We start from the raw sequence: 19084 nt of genomic DNA on the forward strand, positions 1-19084 counted from the left end.
ATTGTTTTTAATCATTGTTCATTGTGAATGGATTCCATGAACCCTTATTTAGGACGTCTTTTATTGATACAAATTTATTATTTTGAAAATACTGTGCCTGCTGTTCATAGTGAGAAATAATTGGCTGTCGCATAAGCAGCATTTGCATTTTGAATGATTTACAAGATCACAGACCCTTAACATTATTCTAAATTGTTACGACACCTAAGAATCAGAATAATAAATGAATCATACAATTATTGTAATTATCTTTATGACCTTTGAAGATTGAGGGGACAGTCTTAAAACTAAATTGGCTACAACAGTTATGGTTGAATACAAACATACAGTATATGAAATTATTTTTAGAATTTTATGACTCTTCTCTCATCTGTCAAGAACTTAAACGCCTTTTAAGGCCTTGCTGTAGGTACTATTGTAGTTATGACAATAACTTTTGCATAAGATTGTGTTATTTTGAAAAAGTGAAAATATGAATTTATGGTTTCTTGATTTATTTCTCCTTCCTTATGTCTTGCTCATGTGGTTTTAACAGAGGTGTGTCTCCAGAGCCATGCCCAGTGCCTCGCAAATCGTTGGTAACCAACACGAATGACAAATTTGGATCTGTATCCTCACTATCCAGTCTGAATTCTTCACCTAGTGGTACAACAAGCCGTAAGAAAAAGAAACCTGCCCCTGCACCCCCAAGAGCTCAAGATTTGTTCCCAGATCTACCAGCAGCACAGTCTCCTGGCTCCTCCAGAGCTTCGTCTCCATGTCCTAGTCTTGTAAGTGAATAGTCAGTTTTCAGTAATGACAAGCAGTTCAGTTTATTCTCCAATTGTGTTCATTTCAAGAAGCTCCTTGCAAAAGGAGGAACTTATATGAAGCATATTCTTTGCATTGGTTGCTAAATATATAGTGACAGATGTACCATGTGGAGACGAATCATTAGGCATTAATGCGTCTTAATTTGTCTGGAACATGGCTAATATATTCATATTTAAGAGGAGGGATCAGTAATACCGGTAGAAGGACGTTCACCGTTTAGAAAAATAATGAAGTCCAAAAATGTATCATGACACTAAACTGTTTTTTTATGCACGAAGCTTGCCTCAGAAGTAATGAGGATAATTTATTTTGAATACATACAAAACTAAAAGATATTTTGTTGGTAAACTTTTTGGAGATCTGACGTAAGTTCTAGTAATTCTGCAATTCTGAAGCTTCTTCTAATAGGGTTTATAGTATTTTTGTCAAGGCTTTTTGGATATGTCTACCATACCATGATGATGACCTTTCTAACTAAGTTTTAATCTTCGGGAAGAGGAAGAAGTCGCACTGAGCAAATCTGAACTGTAGTTGCAGATGTAGGAATCCTGGATTGTTTTCTCGCCAAAAAATCTTTGGTGCACAGCCTACTGTGAAAAATAATGGCTGGTTGTCTGTACTTGCAGATATAGGTGTAGAATAAGTAGGAATCTGTAGTTCATATTGTCTTGGGTGGAAAGATTCTTTCATTGCTGTGTGACAATAGTACATTATGCAACGAGCCTATAATGGTAGTAATTAAGATGCGAGTATGTTTATGAAATGAGCGCAAGCGAGTTTCATAATTTTCATACGAGCGTCTTAATTACCATTATAGGCAAGTTTCATACGACTTTTTATGCTTGACCATATTTCTAACTTGAAATTATTCATAAGTATTCATGTTATTGTTATCCAAGTGAGGAGTGGAACTGACCTTGTGCAATAGCCTACCTCGTAAATTGTGATATGTGCGCAGACGCGAAAGTATTGATTTTTTTCCGAGAAACAGATGTCGACGACCTTGATATAATCTAGAGGGTAAAAGAAACATTAATCTTGATATAACCTTGAAATTGAATTATACATTGAAAAACGAGATGACAAATTGAATTTATTTGAATATTATTTACAATTAACGCTAATTATTATAGTAACAGAACTGACTTTATTTCAAATGTAGGTTATTTATTGTGCAATTGGTGAAATCAATACTTGCGCTTTCATATGGTGCTTTCTGATTGGCAGACCACCTGAACTTTAATGAATAGGTGTACTTTAATGAGGTCCATTAAAGGGCTGCTACCAGGTGTATAATTACTACATTTCAGCATGGTCGAGCATAAAATACATTATTACACTTCTTTTGAATATGTATTTCCAGTGGTTCTATGTGCATCTCAATTTCTAAGGCATTTTTTGTCGTTTTTGGATAGCTGAAGCAAAGTCGAAGTGTAGCATTTTGTATTCTCACTATTTTCTGTTTCTGTAAATGGGCTTTTGCAGCATTTACACACATTTTACATCCATAGGTGAAAATATGTTTATTTGTTGTCCATTCTTCGTAAATATTCTATTTGCTGTTATAGTTACATAATCTTGAGTTGCTTTTTGTCTCTCTTTGGTTGCTTTGTTTCTAGTGAATAATAGCAAAAGGAAAAGAAAAAATATATATTATTTTAGATCCATCATATACGGATTTAAAATCAAGTAACTTCAGTCAAAATTCTTGACATGAATTATAGCTAATTTTAACAATTATTGACTAAGACATTAGACAAATGGCTCTTGCCATGCTGTAAACATAGACTCTATTCCCAAGAAGTCCAAGTAAAATTTTTGTTAAACAGAAACTGTATCAGTTTCCTTGCTATAATTTACTATTTTTCACAATTCATTGCCTTATGTATCACCAAAGACAAAAACAGTAGGAAGTTACTGCACTGTATTATTTCTTTAAGATAACTGTGTACTGATTTCTATGTGTACTTGCCATTTATGTCGAATGTGATAAATATATGCAATATCTCCTCCTATTTAGTGATGTTACATAGATAAGTAGTGTACTAACAGATGGGATATAACTATAAGGGTAATTGTACCTAGGTATCATAATTATTTGAAATATGATTTTGTTATGAATATGTGGGAATTTGATGGTAATGACTACAATTTTTACTTTGAGTTGTTTTTAAATTTAGTAAGTGTTTGACGTCTTTCAGAGGTCTTCACATTCTCCAAGAGCAACACCCCGCCATCGCAAGTCTCGACCTGCACCTCTTCCTCCTGCAACATCACAAGAAACTTCAGCAGTGCCATTTTCTGAGGCAAAACTCATCATCACGCAGCAAGAAGATGCAGCTTTATCCTCTCAAACTACAGAATGGGAGCGTGAAAAAAATAAAAAAGACGTTGCAAACCGCAACAGGCAGAGCCAGTCTTCATCAAGGAACAGTTTTGGTATGTATTTTACCATTGAAATGTTTCAGTTTAACTTCAAGAATATTTGTTGAAATAAGCAGTACTTTTAAATATCATATAATCAAATGAATATTAAAACAAAAATACATGTTTTGCTCTCCTTTTGATTTTTTGTACACTTACTGCCTTACTTACAAATGGCTTTTAAAGAACCCGGAGGTTCATTGCTACCCTCACATAAATCCTCCATCAGTTCCTATCCTATGCAAGATTAATCCAGTCCCTATCATCATATCCCATCTCCCTCAAACCCATTTGAATATTATCCTCACATCTACATCTCGGCCTCCCCAAAGGTCTTTTTCCCTCAGGTCTTCCAACTAACACACTATATGCGTTTCTGGATTCACTCATACATGCTGCATGCTCCGCCCACCTCAAACATCTGGATTTAATGTTCCTAATTATGTTAGGTGAGGAATAAAATGCGTGCAGTTCTGCATTGTGTAACTTTCTCCTTTCTCCTGTAACTTCATCCTTCTTAGCCCCAGATATTTTCCTAAGCACCTTATTCTCAAACACTCTTAACTCTGTTCCTTTCTCAAAGTAAGAGTCCAAGTTTCACAACCATACTGAACAACCGGTAATATAACTGTTTTATAATTTCTAACTTTCATCTTTTTTTTATAAACTGTAGACAGCACAGTCTAAGACCTGCAGCTCTGTTATTGCGTGGAAACTGGTTGTAGTTCGAAACCTGTCTAAGGTATAGAAGATGTTTGTCCATTACCAATATGATAGCCAAAGTTGTCTTAGATAGAGTCATGCTGACTGCACACCATGTATGTGTCTAATGTCAGATTGAAATTCGCCTCCCCACCTCCCATAAGAATAAGGGGAAGGTCCAAGACTCTTCGAGAGCTGTATTATCATCATCATGAATAATATTATAACTTTCTTTTTCTTAAAATATTCGGAAACATTTATCATAATTCTTTGGCCTTTAAGACAATATAGAAATGATGTATAAAAGTCCGAAAAACTTTAAAAACTAAATGATTTCCCAACATAGTAGACAATATAATACGAAAGACAAAACATAATCACAAAAAACATAAGAATACAACACAAACACAAGAACACAGAAAATACATCACACTAACATACGAAAACAAAGACACACACAAGATTGCAACCTCATTCAAGAAATTAAATTACAACATCGCATACAGAACAAATAATACTCTACAAAAACATCTCAACACACAAACAACACAAACAAACAATACAACCACACAGGTATATACAAACTCAAATGTAACACCTGCAACAACTTCTACATAGGATAAACAGTCAGATCGTTTCAAACACGTTACAAAGAACACATCACAGCCATAACAAAATTACAAAACACTTCCACATATGCAGAACACATCACAAATGCTAACCACACAAAGACATCAACACAGACATGGCAATTCTACTCATCCAACCAAAAAGCCAGAAACTAAACACACTAGAACAATACGAAATATACAGACACATAAAAACACACCCGAATGAAGTTCTAAACACACAACTCAATTTCAGAACACACACACTCTTTGACTCCACATTACACTACACAAACACACCACCACAGGAAACAAAACAAAAGACGCCAAGACCAGCAACAGCCAATTCTGAAGTTAACAGACCAAAACATGTTAACCAGGTATGATAGAATTTAACACAAGAAAGACATATAATACATATTCCGAAACCTAAATGATTTCGTTTGTCAGTAGATAAAAGTAGTAATAGAAGGAGATGTCTTTGGTTTCTCGTATTTTTGGAGTCGTAGAAAAAAAATCATTGTAAGTTATTGAAATGTGTACATATGTTTTATTCCTTTTGAGGTAACAGTACCACAAGGTTGTTGTGGACTAGATAACACTTTGTGGGCCTATTTTCAGTTACGTTTTTAACATATTGACTTGAGACACTTCACTAATTACTGATATATAAATATATACCAGCTGTACTTAACAAATTTAATATAAGTTATTACAGGTCCTTTTCTGATAATTATCATATAAAATATGCAACTTACGAAATGTTTATATTATATTCGTTACATGTATAATTTTTCTTGTAAAAATAAACTTTACCTCTTTCTTTTTTTCTTATAAGAAAATATTTTTGTTTTACTTACTAACATTCCTTGTGCATGTGACTTGTGTTGTCAGATACATTGTCACCTAGTGAACTGTTGGGATTGGGGCCAAATAAAAGCACATTCGGTCAGTGGAAAAGGAAGAAAGGTCCGGCACCACCACGTCCTGTACCACAGCGCAGACAGATCAAAGCCATTCCAATGCAGGAAGTAAGAAGAGAGCTGGATGACATTGAAGTGCAGCAACAGGAGCTAGAACGACAGGGCGTGACTCTCGAAAAAACAATACGAAACAAGTTTGACCAAGTCATTGATCCTGGTGACGGTAAGTTTATTTGTATTAAAGCTTGTTGCTTGTTATTTAACAAAAAAATATAGAGAAAATGAATTTATAAAAGAAAGCTGAGTACTGGTATATGTATCAGTATGTTGTTTGGGATTAATCATAGGGACTGATGATTCAGTGACACATGCAGCGTATAACTGTAAAGGAAGATAACCTGGTACAAGCAGAGTGTAAAGAGTGTAATTACCGTTCACTTCATCTATTGGTGACTGCTGGGCCCTATTCCACAAAAATATGGTTCTCATTTAGATTTCCTTTTGTTTTGTTTATACAGACACGAGCATGACTCCTGATGTAGAAGACTTGGTTTTGCAGCTTTTTGAATTGGTGAATGAAAAGAATGAATTATTCAGGCGACAAGCAGAGCTCATGTACTTGTAAGTGCATTTTTAATTATTACAACTATGTGTGCAGCATTATTTTTTGTCATAATTTGTGTTCGGAAACTTAAACTTTTGTGTCTGTGATTAAAATTTAAAAAGAAATGTCATATGTGTCAAGTACATTTTTTTTAATTAATGCGACATCATAGTACACATTATTGTAACAGTATTGGATTTGAATGGAATGGGGGGGCACGGATGGCCCAGCACTGCGACCTGTTGAGATCTATTGCGCTAACCCTCGAAATGGAATGAGTTGCTTGCCAGAGATCTCCTACGCGCACCAACCCAACCACATGACTCCCTAACGACTGGTCCCTACAGCCAACAGAAATCCATATACCATTCCTGCTTCGACAACTTCACCCAAGACCCCTCTGTCGATCCGAGGCGAAACTCCTCCCCCGAGTAGGTCCTCCTCGGGTGCTTGTTGCAGAAGCCATCCAACATCATTTAGCTACATTCCACAGAGGTCGGTCAGTAGTCGGGAGAGTCAGTAGTTCTGAGAGGCTGCCTTTAGGGTGCTCTGAAAACCAGAAACGGGATGATGAGGAAAGGATGATGGGGGAGGGAAGGAAGTGGCGAAGATGAGTGGGGTTCCAATCTCCTGATAAAGTTACCTGATATTCATCCATAGGAGCGAGGGAAAACCCCCGAAAAAACCTCACCCAGGCAACTCGTCCTGACCGGGAATCAAACCCAGGACCGCTGGGTTTGGAGTTAGACTCGCTAACCCCTCAGCCACAACGATGGACTTGTAACAGTATTAGACAGGATTAAAATTTTCTGCAGGTTATATTTACTCTCCTTCCCATTGCTTGTTTGTCAGTCATTTAACACTTTAAATCCAATGTTAGTACTAGTCTTCCTGGCATTTAAATCACCAAGAACTTAACGGTAGTACTAGTATGCCCATGTCCTGCACGAATATTCAAATTTGCGAGTTTTTATCGGGAAAACCAACTGTGATAACCACATGAACCATTCAACACTCCATTTCATGTGATATTAATGGTAAAAAATAGATGTTCGTATGTCAAATACTGTCACCTCACAAAAATTTTTCGTAGCAGGGGCATTTAAAACCAAAGACACAGGGGTACTGCTATACTTCGGTACATCATAGTAATAATAGTAATTCTGCTGAAAAGATGGGTACAAAGAAATATTAATTGTCGTATTTGTACAAAAACACATTTCTCTCACCATTGTGATTAAGTTACATTTTATATTTAACTTCGACACATTCTGTAACACTGTCATCTTAATTTTTTGTTCAGCACTGCCTACAAAATTAAAGGAAAGCAAGTTTTATAATATTCTTCTGTTACAATATACAGAATTATATTTAAGAAGAGCCTATACTAGATGCTTCCTTGTAGTTTTGGTGGCATAAATTTTGGTTAGGAGGCTAAGAAAGTACCACAATTGAATCTACTTGTGGTAGGTTGTTGTATTGCGCCTTCGAAATCATTCATCAACCATCAAAGCATTAGTTTGGTTTTGCATACAAGAACAATCAAATGCAGCCAATATAGCTAAACAAATATACCTAGAACCTAGATTCTAGTTGGCTGTGCCTGCAAGAACTGAATTTGTGGTGTGATGTCAGCCTGTTTTCAGATATCTCACAGAGAGAATTTTTTTTATCTAATGCAGCTTAGAAATTGGCCAATGGCCATACAATACATACAATGTGTACACGAACAATGGTTTGAAATAATAACAACAATAAGTAATAAAAATGAAAAAGTATTAGGAAGAGAGTTTTGTACACGCTTCTCAATATCAGTCAGTGCAGGGCAGTGTTGAAGACGAGAACTATCCATATCTTTTTGCATATTGCAAAGAGGGCTGTTCAGAATTCCGTTTCTGTGTAAATGAGAGGCAAGACAGTCTTGCTCTGTAGGCATTCAGATATGTGCAGCCCACACCTGTGGAGTAACAGCGCATCTGGCCGCGAAACCAGGTGGCCCGGGTTCGAATCCCGGTCGGGGCAAGTTACATGGTTGAGGTTTTTTCCGGAGTTTTCCCTCAATACGAGCAAATGCTGGGTAACTTTCGGTGCTGGACCTCGGACTCATTTCACCGGCATTATCACCTTCATATCGTTCAGACGCTAAATAACCCAATTAGAGAGATATGTGCAACTGCTATGCGTCTTGGATTCAATGGGATGTCATCAGCTATATTATTCTGTGATTTGTCCTTTGTGCGTTCCTTTAGTTCTTCATGAAATTGTGGCTGACCCTGTTTTTGATGGTTGTGGCTGTGGAGTGGTATGGAGCATTTCCTTTTAACTGTTGGATGGTTGATGCACCTTTTTTTTTTTTTTTTTAATTGATCTACTATTTCATTGCCAGTAGTATCACAATGTGCAGGGATCCATTGAAGAACTATTGTTTTTTGTTGTTGATTAAGTACTTTGAGAAGATTTTCGCATTCGATGATTTCTTTGGAGATAGAAAAATTAAACTAGTACGGTATTATTTCAAATGAGATATTTCGATTAGTCTGTGTATCTCGCAGGTCCTAATTAAATTTAAAAAAATAAACAAATTTAGTGCATGTTCCCATGTTACAGGAGTAGTTGACTTGAACATAAATTCAATAAAAATAATATACACTTTGTACATATCGTACATTATGTTACGAAAATATGTTATGCTGTACACCTATTGTTATGCAACTTACTATGTATATTTGTGGGATATTAATTTATATTTGATTTACTTTTTAGACGTCGTCAACAGCGTCTGGAAGAAGAGCACGCAGATTTGGAATATCAGATACGTTGTCTAATGGAGTTGCCAGAACATAGAAAGACTGATTCTGATAAGCAGCGTGAGGAAGAATTAATTCAGCGCCTGGTGGAGGTAGTGGAACGTCGAAATGAAATTGTAGAATGTCTCGAAATGGATAGAATACGAGAAGCAGAGGAGGATCGCAGCATTCATGCACGACTTGGAATGTTGTGTAAGTATTCCAATCTCATTGATAAGAAATGAATTTTCTTAGTATTAAGATTATCGAGTGTGGTACTTTGAATTGAAAATATAATGTTCATGAGGAGAAGTCATGATTTGAAAAGGTGATATTTTAATAAAACCTAGTTCAAATTTTAGGATTTGAAGAATAAACTGAGACACATCAATGTTAAGGCATAGACAGTCGGCCATTTCTCCAAAAAGCATATTTTAAAACAGTATTGTTGAGTTTCACAAATACCCAATGTTTGCAGCTCATTTGCTATAACGCATGGCCTCAAAGTTCATGACCTAAAAAACTACTGAATATATATGCACATGCACACTGTTAAATGAAGAGAAATTATTACGTTTTCTGTAACAGTCCAAATGCTAATGAGTATGAAGTTACATTATTCCTTAGAGGCTGAAGTAGAGGTGTAAGATAACCTTTGGAGCTGAAAGCATCATTAAATAAATTACTACTATACCCAAGCCTTTGTAACTATGTACTTGACTCTTGTTACTTGCATTGGTAACCCTTTCCATAAAAATTCGAAAAATAGTAACAAGAGAAGAAGGGAGAATTAGGGAGAGAGTAGGAAACTAGAAAGACTATTGAGCATAATGCTTAAAATCTCGATACATATTTGAATTTATTTACCATGCTTGATCTGTTAAGAATTGAGGGGTTTGCTGGAAAAAGGGCGTATATGTCAATATCGCGAATTGAGATACATGCAGTCTAAGATTTTAAAACGTACCTGAATAAAATGTTATACATGCACGCAGCCTGTCCTGCAGGTATGTACAGTACAATCAAAACAAAATTTCTCTACTATAATTATTCACTACATTTTAAACCGTTTTCCCGAAGAAGGGTGTATAGGTCTATCCGCCTTTCTTCCGGCAAAGCTCTCAATTATTTTAAGACTTATATATTACGACTATAACAAATCAAAACATAATGCACCGAAGCAGTAACTACACTGTATTGACTACACAAACATTGTACCTTAATATTTTTGAATGTATAATGTTGGTTCATAATCATTATAAAAGTGAGGATAGAATGGGCCAAAGAACTGAATCTTTGATTATAGGTAGGGACAATGACAATAATGGTAATAATGCACCAAATACAGTAACTTCAAATTTGGTAGATATAGAGAATTAGTTTAAGTTGGTCATTTTTACATATTGTTCATGTACCAAAAGTCTAATATTGTATGTGAGTGTAAGTGTTGTTTGTATACGTATTGTTTATTGTGGGTAACATCTGAAACTGGTCTTAAGATACAAGATACAGACTTACAAAACATTATTCCTACTTCATGTGGTGGCTTAACATATCTTTGAACCTCCTAAGTGTGAGGTGTCAGCAGCTCTTAACAATAGGAAAATGGTGAAAAAATATTTTCTTAAAATACAGTGTGTCCACAGAAACATTTCGTGATTATAAACTGCTAAAATGTTTTAACTATGTGTATGACTAAATTCATACCAGTGCCATTAGAAAGAGTGACTCAAAGAATTTCAGGGGATGTGTAATTGTAATTGTTGGAGGAAAACAATAGATGGCACCATAAAAAAAAAGACACTGTTCCTGCTCTTTCGCTTGTCATTGTGGTATTGTTGGATGAAGCAAATTGTGTTAAATAGTGTGAATGTTTACATTTCAGTTCAATGTGAATTCTGCAACATTTAGAGAGTTACGGTGAACCCACAGTGTATTGAAATACCATAGCACACGGAGTGTAGTGAGAGTTCATCTTGCCTTCAGATAGGAGTTTCAACATGTGGCACCTACTGACAAGACAATTCTGAGGTGGGACAGTATACACCAACTACATTCCTGTGGGTTCGCCATAATTCTCTAAATGCTGCAGAATTCACACTGAGTTTAAATGTAAATATTCACACCATTTAACACAATTTGCTTCTATGACAAGTGAAAGAGCAGAAACAGCATTTTCTTTTTCTTATGCTGACATCTATTGTTTTCCATCAACAAATTATAATCACACATCCTCTGACATTTTTTCAACTATTCTTTCTAATGGCACCAGTATGAATTTCGTAATACGCATGTTTACAAAATTATAGCAGTTTATAATCACTGAATGTTTCTGTGGACACACTGTACATTATATCGAGATCAAAGTTAAAGAGTTAGTACATTTTTACTGACTTCCTTGAATTCCATCCAGAATTATTTCCAACTGCACAATCTTCTTTGACATCTGCTGGGCTGCTGATCCAGAGCTGCGTTCGGGCTTGGGTTGGATCCCACTTTGGTCTTTGGTTTCTTCTGAGGTTTTCCACAGCCATGGGACTGAAGCCGGATGGTGTATGACGAGTCCTTGGCATCAACCCCTTTGATTAGATTACCCCCTTTGATTTTATTACCTGGTTGGGTTTTTCCGAGGTTTTCCCCAAACCAATAGGCAAATGCCGGGTAATATTTTGGCAGATCCTCGGACCTCACCTCATCTCACTACATCTCGCCAAAATATTGTAAAAAATTGCAAAAAATTGTAAAAATTGTAGAAAATTACTAAATTGTAAAACTATATAAAAATTTGTAAAAATTGTAATTGTAATATTGTAAAATTTTGACTTGTTCCACATCTTAAAGCTTCATTGCTCATGTAAGATCTATGGAATAAAATAAATGAATGAATGAATGAATGAATGAATGAATGAATGAATGAATGAATGAATGAATGAATGGCTATCTTCTGAAATAACCACATTATAAATTAAGAAAAAATAGCTTTTATTTGGATGTGTTTTAAATTTTCAGCAAGAGGGAAGACTTTACATCAGGATGAAGTTATAAAACCACATTCTGGAAAGCAGAAGAAAAAGAAAAAAGACAAAGAGAAAAATATATATAAAAGAGTTATGAAGGTGGCTCTTGATGTAGATAAGGACATAGACGAAAGAGAAGAAGCTGTACCTAAACATATGAAGGAGAAAAAGACAAAGAGGAAATGGTTCTGAAATACTCTGACTTAAATAGTGACAATTATCTTTTAAGCAAGAATTTTATTTTGCTTATATTTTAAGGTAAGTACCAGATTTTATTTCGTTTAATGGACATGTAGATGCAGTGTTGATATAGTCTAAATAGTAATAGTATGCAGTAAAATCTCTCCTTGTCATTGCAATATCTCTAATGCGTTTTTTTTTGTACTGAAAAATTATATATAAAGAATGCTAATTACATACTATAATACAAGAAATATAAACACAAAATATTGTGATGCTGCGAAAATAGTACATTATGCAACGAGCCTATAATGGTAGTAATTAAGACGCAAGTATGTTTGTTTATGAAACGAGCGCAAGCGAGTTTCATAATTTTCATATGAGCGTCTTAATTACCATTATAGGTAAGTTTCATACGACTTTTTATGCTCGACCATATTTCTAACTTGAAAGTATTGAAAATTAGGTATTTTTATGGTTATGTGCGAACTGACCTGAATTGTGAGATGTGCGCAGACGCGAAAGTATTGATTTTTTCCGAGGCCGAATATCATTGACCTTGGCACAGAATAAGAATGAACATTAGTCTGATATAACCTGGAAAATGATTTAGAATTGAAAAACGAGATGACAAATGGAATTTATTTGAATATTGTTTACAATTAACGCTAATTATTATAGTAACAGAACATAACCTTCTGCGACAGTATTGGATTTCCAGCCTCCGTGACTTTTCGCTAATTGTCTGTCGATTGCATATCCGAGAATAATCGATATAACGGTACAAAGCTGACTTGTCATTGGCTGAAGACCTGTACTTTAATGAGTAGGTGTACTTTAATGGCATGCATTAAAGGACTGCTACCAGGTATATAATTACTACATTTCGGCATGGTAGAGCATAAAATATATTTCGAAACTTTCTCTGAAATTTACGTTTTATGCTAATCACACCAAGAAAGTGATCATTTGTCCTAGCTTACAGATGTATTTTTAGACCTGACCACTCCTTCAATGCAGGGTAGAACTGTTAATAGAGATAGGGAGAGCTGTGTAGAAACATAACATGCTGGAGCACAGTTTGTGGTGACAAGGACTGTCATACTCAACAAATCTTACCTCTCCGCTCGAGTTCCTACTGTTAGCAGTTTAACCTCTGCATAATACTGAACAGTTCTGTCTTCTCTTCCGCACACTAACTCAAAGAAGAATAGAGCACTCTAATGCAGAAAAAAAATGATAAACTTATGAAACATAAATATCTAAACCACTCAAAACTTTGAAGTACATTGTACTGGGAACTCTGTGCTGCAGACCACCGTGTTATGTCTTATTGCACACAAGTCAGATATAAGACTTACGCTATAACACTCCTTTAGGTGAGGCGTTCCTCTAATGAACTGATCCAGAATACCTCCGCGTCTGCAGGATGTTTCATTGACTTTGTTACAAACTTTTAGGGGTAATATAAAAATTCATGCACAAATAAAGATTTTTTTTTTTTTTTTTTTTTTTTGCTAGACTAGACGGCAGTTCGGAAGGCAGTCAGCTACTATATGCGCCGTAGCATTTCTAGTACGTGACGTCACAAGCTTGTACAAGTAGAACCAATCAGAATCAGTCTGTAACAAGTACTTCCCGAGTTCGTTTTTTACATGTGAGTGTTTCAGTACATTGAATAAGTAAAACTAACATTTACTGTGTGTATGTAAGATAAATAAATAGAAGAAGAGACTGTAAAAATACAAGTATTGCACAGGCAGGCGCGGAAAATATTGTTTAAGGTGTATAATTATTTTAAAAACGTTGACAAGCAGAACGCTGCCGGCCATCTTGATGCTGGCTGCAACGTTGCCAATGTGCAAGAAACGACTGCAGAAGCATGTGGTGTGGGATTGAGAACCTTGCAAAGAATTCTGTTAGTGAAGGAAAGAGTTTATGTTTGATGTCATGTTTACAGTAACCAATGGCTAAGGTCATTATTGTCTTTTGATAATTTAAATTCTCTCCTACGCTATTTGTACTACACATGCGAGTGAAGTATGATGTGGCAATGTTGTATGCTGCCTTGCTCTCTCTATCTGTCTCTCTCGATGCAAACGCTAGCAGACTACCACCTTCCGAATTGCCGTTGTCTCTAATGTCTTAATATTAAGTTTTAATACTAATTTTAACATTGAATAACTATTGATACAAAGGATTTATTTCGCAGAACAATGGAAGAACATTCACTTGATTGCAATGTTGTAAAGAATTTCAATTGAATATGAAATGTGGTGGTACTTAAAATATTTTATAACATTTTGTAATATAGTAGAATCCCTCTTAACCGTCACCAAAGGAACCAGGCTAGTTCCAGAAACGAGATTTTACCGAATAATTGAATAAATACTTAAAAATACATATCTGTTAGTGTTTTACAATGCCATCTGTTGAATCTACAGCCACGTGAAGCTTATTTCTCACTCAGTTGACCATAATTAAATAACATAAAATCTGTGTGTGTTTTCTTATTAAAACACACACACACACAAATAATACATCAATTTTAGGTTCGAATGTCTGAACATGAAAGTTTGTGCGAACTTCCTAATGTGGTAACATTGACAGTCCAGGCTGTGGCAAAGTGAAAGTTTCAATTTTTTTTTCATTGTTTGGTACACTTTTTTTTTGCCCCAAAAGTGCCGTTGTTTTGGTATTGCCAGTTAATTAAGTGCTGGTTACGAGGAATTTTACTGTATTGACAGTGTAATTTATGTTGTTATGTAATTGTCATAATATTTCTGTTGCAGGTGCTGAATCTTTCCTGGAAGATATATATATATATATAGGCATAAAAATATGTGTTTTATGTGATTTTTAAATATTTATTTATTGTACATATTATCTTTGTGAAAAAAATTATGTACAGGATACAAGGTAATTAAATAGTTATTTTCATATTCATGAGTTATTCGTTTCTTTACTGCTTTTATTTTTAGCAATGAACGTATCCTGCAGGATTTTTCCTAAAGATTGAACTTCATAAGCTAATCGGACATAGAAATAATTCTGAAAAATAATTTATATTTAATTTCGTTGTGTGCGTCTTTTCCAAATTGTGTCATTTGAATTTCACAATGTGAAGATCAGTAAATATTTGTAACATGTCATTTTCTGAAATGTACGTTTCATTTTTTGTGTAACAAAACCAGATACACATTAGGAAATTGTATTCCTATCACTTTTTTTTAAATAATTTTTCTTGGTTTTATTAATATTCAGTTGTTACAACATACCACAGTGTTGAAGGAGCCGTTATTATGTTTCGTCTTTTCCATTGTTGACCTGAGTATTCCTTTTGAGTGGCTTATCTAGAGATCTCAAACATTCCAATTCCAGTGATGAATTTCGACGTGAGTATGGTGTATGTAATGTAGGCTACTTAAATACGATTCCATAATGTTGTATTACTCTGTGAAAAGATTTATTAAATCTACATACTTAGACTTCAACAAACAAAATTTGATAACACAATCTCAAGGGAAAAAATGGAACTCTCTGCATCATAATCCACAGTTGATTCCCGATTTACCACGCAAATTGTCTGTAGCTGCATTTAGATTGGCAATAGGCCATGACTTTTTGGCCAATCATCTGCATAGAATTGGAATATATCAGTCTCCTAACTGTCCATTGTGCAGCTCAAATCAAAAAATGGATTCAGAACATCTCAAAATCTGTGCGTCAGTGGTTAACCATGACAATATCTTTGAAAAATATTGGAGTGTAAGAGGTCAAATGACTTTATTGTCAAATGCCTGGCATTAGAAAACAGCAACAACATAATGTTGTGGTATGGAACATTTGTAGAGACAGGTTCTGTGTTAAAAAAATATGCAGGAAATCGCAGGCGAAACCCAGTATGAGAAGCAGCTATTTCTGAAGCCATGACAAGGAGTCATACGAAAGTTTAAGACGACTGTCAGCAGAGGTGCTTGTGCCATATATGTCCTGTCAGCTTATTGTTTGAGAGTATCTGAAAGCTACAAGCCTTACGGTATGAGGATCATCGTTTTAATTTTGCATCCATAGTGTGCCAACAGATTGCAGAAGATGATGGCTTCTTAAACAAATGGCTATTTACAGATGAAGCGACTTTTCATATGAACTGGAGAGTAAACACACACAATTGCATTATTTGGGCAAGAGAAAATTCACGTCTTCTACGAACTTGAAAGATCAAGTCCAAAAGTTAATGTATGGGGTGGAGTGAGCTGCAATAAAGTGTATGAACCATTCTTCTTAGCAGAAAAGACAATATGCTATGGATCTTACTTGGATATGTTGCAGTTGTTTCTATTGCCTCAACTCGAGGAAGACAACAAAATGAACATTGTATTCCAGCAAGATGGTTCACCCTCTCACTGGGCATGGAAGGTTCATCATATTCTAAATGCAGCTTTCAGTTGTATGTGGTGTGGTGATGGACCAATTGTTTGGCCCCCAAGCTCCCCAGATCTAACCCTTCTTGACTTCTTCGTGTGGGGTTTTGTTAAAGACACTGTATATTCACAGAAACCCAGGAACATTGACGACCTAAGGATAAAAATTACTCAAGCTTTCCAACAAATCACCCCTCTGATGTTACAATGGACTTGGTCTGACTTGCATCATCGTTATTATGAGTTGTGCAGAATGCGCAATGGGGGTCATGTAGAGTTCTGAGAAAGTTCGCTATGGAATTAAGTAAAATGCAATGTAAATATCCTTTGTGCTCATATTTTTTTTATGCTCGACCATGCCGAAATGTAGTAATTATACACCTGGTAGCAGTCCTTTAATGCATGTCATTAAAGTACACCTATTCATTAAAGTTCAGGTTTTCGATTATTCTCGGGTATGCAATCGAAAGACAACTAGGAAAAGTCACGAAGGCTGGAAATCCAATACTGTTGCAGAAGGTTATGTTCTGTTACTATACTAATTAGCGTTAATTGTAAATAATATTCAAATAAATTCAATTTGTCATCTCGTTTTTCAATGTCCAATTCAATTTCAAGGTTATATCAAGATAATTTTTATCTTACTCTCTAGATTATATCAAGGTTGTCGATATTCGTTTCCCGGAAAAAATCAATATTTTCGCGTCTGCGCACATCTCGCAATTTATGAAGTAGGCTATTGCACTCACTTACATAACAGTAACATGAATACTTATGAATAATTTTAAGTTAGAAATATGGTCGAGCATAAAAAGTCGTATGAAACTTGCCTATAATGGTAATTAAGACGATCGTATGAAAATTATGAAACTCGCGCTCGTTTCATAAACATCTTCGTGTCTTAATTACTGCCATTATAGACTCGTTGCATAATGCATTATTAAGTAGTTGATGTAGACCATTAAGCTCCTCTAACTAAAAATATGTAATAGTAAGAAAACAACAATAAGAAAAATGTATTATGTAAAGAATCTGTGGAAGTGTTAAATCGAAATTATATTAGTGTATCAACATTTATAACCCAAAAATGACTACTTTAATGTAAATAAAATAAAGTGTGAGAGGATTGGCGAAATAACATTTTATACAGCAAAATTATTTTCTAATAGGGAAATAAAGAATGGGAAAGCAACAGAAGTTGATGGAATCCCCATTGAATTAGTGAAATGCTTGGGTAAAGACAAGAAGGAAATTCTAACATTATGCAATGAAATATATGAGAAAGGCAAATGGCCTGAAGATTTCATGGAGACAGTGTTGCTGCCAATACTGAAGAAAAGTAATGCTAAGAAATGAATGAGTTCAGGACTAGCAGTCTGATATTGCACTCGGCAAAGATTCTCTTGCAAATACTGAATTGACATCTATTTTCTAAGATAGAAGGAGAATTGGAAGAAGAGCAGTTTGGCTTCAGGAAGGGAAAATGTACGAGAGATGCAATTGGACTGCTACGAAAAATTGGTGAAAGATACCTAGAGGAAAATAAAGAAATGTATATAGTATTTGTGGACCTGGAAAAGGCTTTTGATAGAGTGGGTTGGAATAAACTTATGGGAATCCTGAAGAAAACAAATATGGATTGGGAAGATAGGAGGTCATTCTATAACATTTATATGAAACGATAGGATAGAAGAAGAAATATACCATGGTCTAGAGGAAAATCTTTAATTTGGGACTCCACTTGTGTTGACACTCTAGCTCCATCTCACTTGCCGAATACTTCCAGATGTGCAGTGTCTGCTGCTGGGTTAGCTGTGAAGAAAAAAGTCAATAAATATGCACATATTTTAGACATTATATCTTTATTCCCTTCGCTGTGGAGACCTTCGGTCCTTGGAGTCATGATGCTAAAGATCAGGTATCTCAAATCGGCCACATTTTGATCTCCATTACTGGTGATCGCCATTGCACTAATTATTTATTTGCTTCAACGCTTAAGTAGGCATATACTATAGCTATTCAATGCAGAAATACAATGAGCGTTTTAGGTACTCTTCCCAAATCCAGCCCTTTAGACGAACTTTTTCTCCTTTAAAATTTATATAATACTTCTGTAAATCTGAACATTGTAATTGTTTATACTTCTGTAAATCTGAACATTGTAATATTGTGGAATAAGGAGAGAAGTATGGGAAGGATGCCCTTTATCACCTACCCCTTTCAACATCTACTTCAAAAATTTAGTGAAGAACTATTTTCAGAATGTGAGGGGTGATAGGAGAAGGAAGAATAATAAAGTGCATAAGATTTGTTGATGATATGGCATTGTTAGCAGAAGAGGAGATGATACTAAGGGATATGCTACTGGAGCTAAATGACAGCTATGACCAGTATGGGATGAAGACATGCAAACAAGACGAAGTCCATAGTTATTGGAAAAAAAAAAAAAAAAAAAAAGTAAAGAAGGTAGGCCTAATCTTGTGAATTCGAAATGAGCCAGCAAAGCAAGTGGACAGCTTCAAATACTTGAGCTTGGTAAGCCTATAAGTAGTAACATGAGCTGCTGCCAAGAAGTCTAAAGAAGGATAGCAATGGAAAAGGAA

At 35.2% G+C, this 19084-nt stretch overlaps 1 protein-coding gene across 3 annotated transcripts in view; it reads left to right on the forward strand.

Moving 5' to 3' along the window:
- Nucleotides 1-14999, forward strand: part of MICAL-like (protein) — a 92681-nt gene extending 77682 nt beyond the window's left edge. For all 3 annotated transcript variants that reach the window (XM_069812864.1, XM_069812865.1, XM_069812866.1), the window contains 7 exons: nucleotides 536-770; nucleotides 3015-3252; nucleotides 5442-5693; nucleotides 5989-6091; nucleotides 8838-9073; nucleotides 11870-12135; nucleotides 14850-14999. In XM_069812864.1, coding sequence (XP_069668965.1) covers nucleotides 536-770; nucleotides 3015-3252; nucleotides 5442-5693; nucleotides 5989-6091; nucleotides 8838-9073; nucleotides 11870-12069 — 1264 coding nt within the window. In that variant the 3' untranslated portion in view covers nucleotides 12070-12135; nucleotides 14850-14999. The remainder of the gene's footprint in view (nucleotides 1-535; nucleotides 771-3014; nucleotides 3253-5441; nucleotides 5694-5988; nucleotides 6092-8837; nucleotides 9074-11869; nucleotides 12136-14849) is intronic.
- The last annotated feature ends 4085 nt before the right edge of the window (nucleotides 15000-19084 follow it).

Source organism: Periplaneta americana, chromosome 16, assembly GCF_040183065.1.
Source record: "Periplaneta americana isolate PAMFEO1 chromosome 16, P.americana_PAMFEO1_priV1, whole genome shotgun sequence".
NCBI classification, from domain to species: domain Eukaryota; kingdom Metazoa; phylum Arthropoda; class Insecta; order Blattodea; family Blattidae; genus Periplaneta; species Periplaneta americana.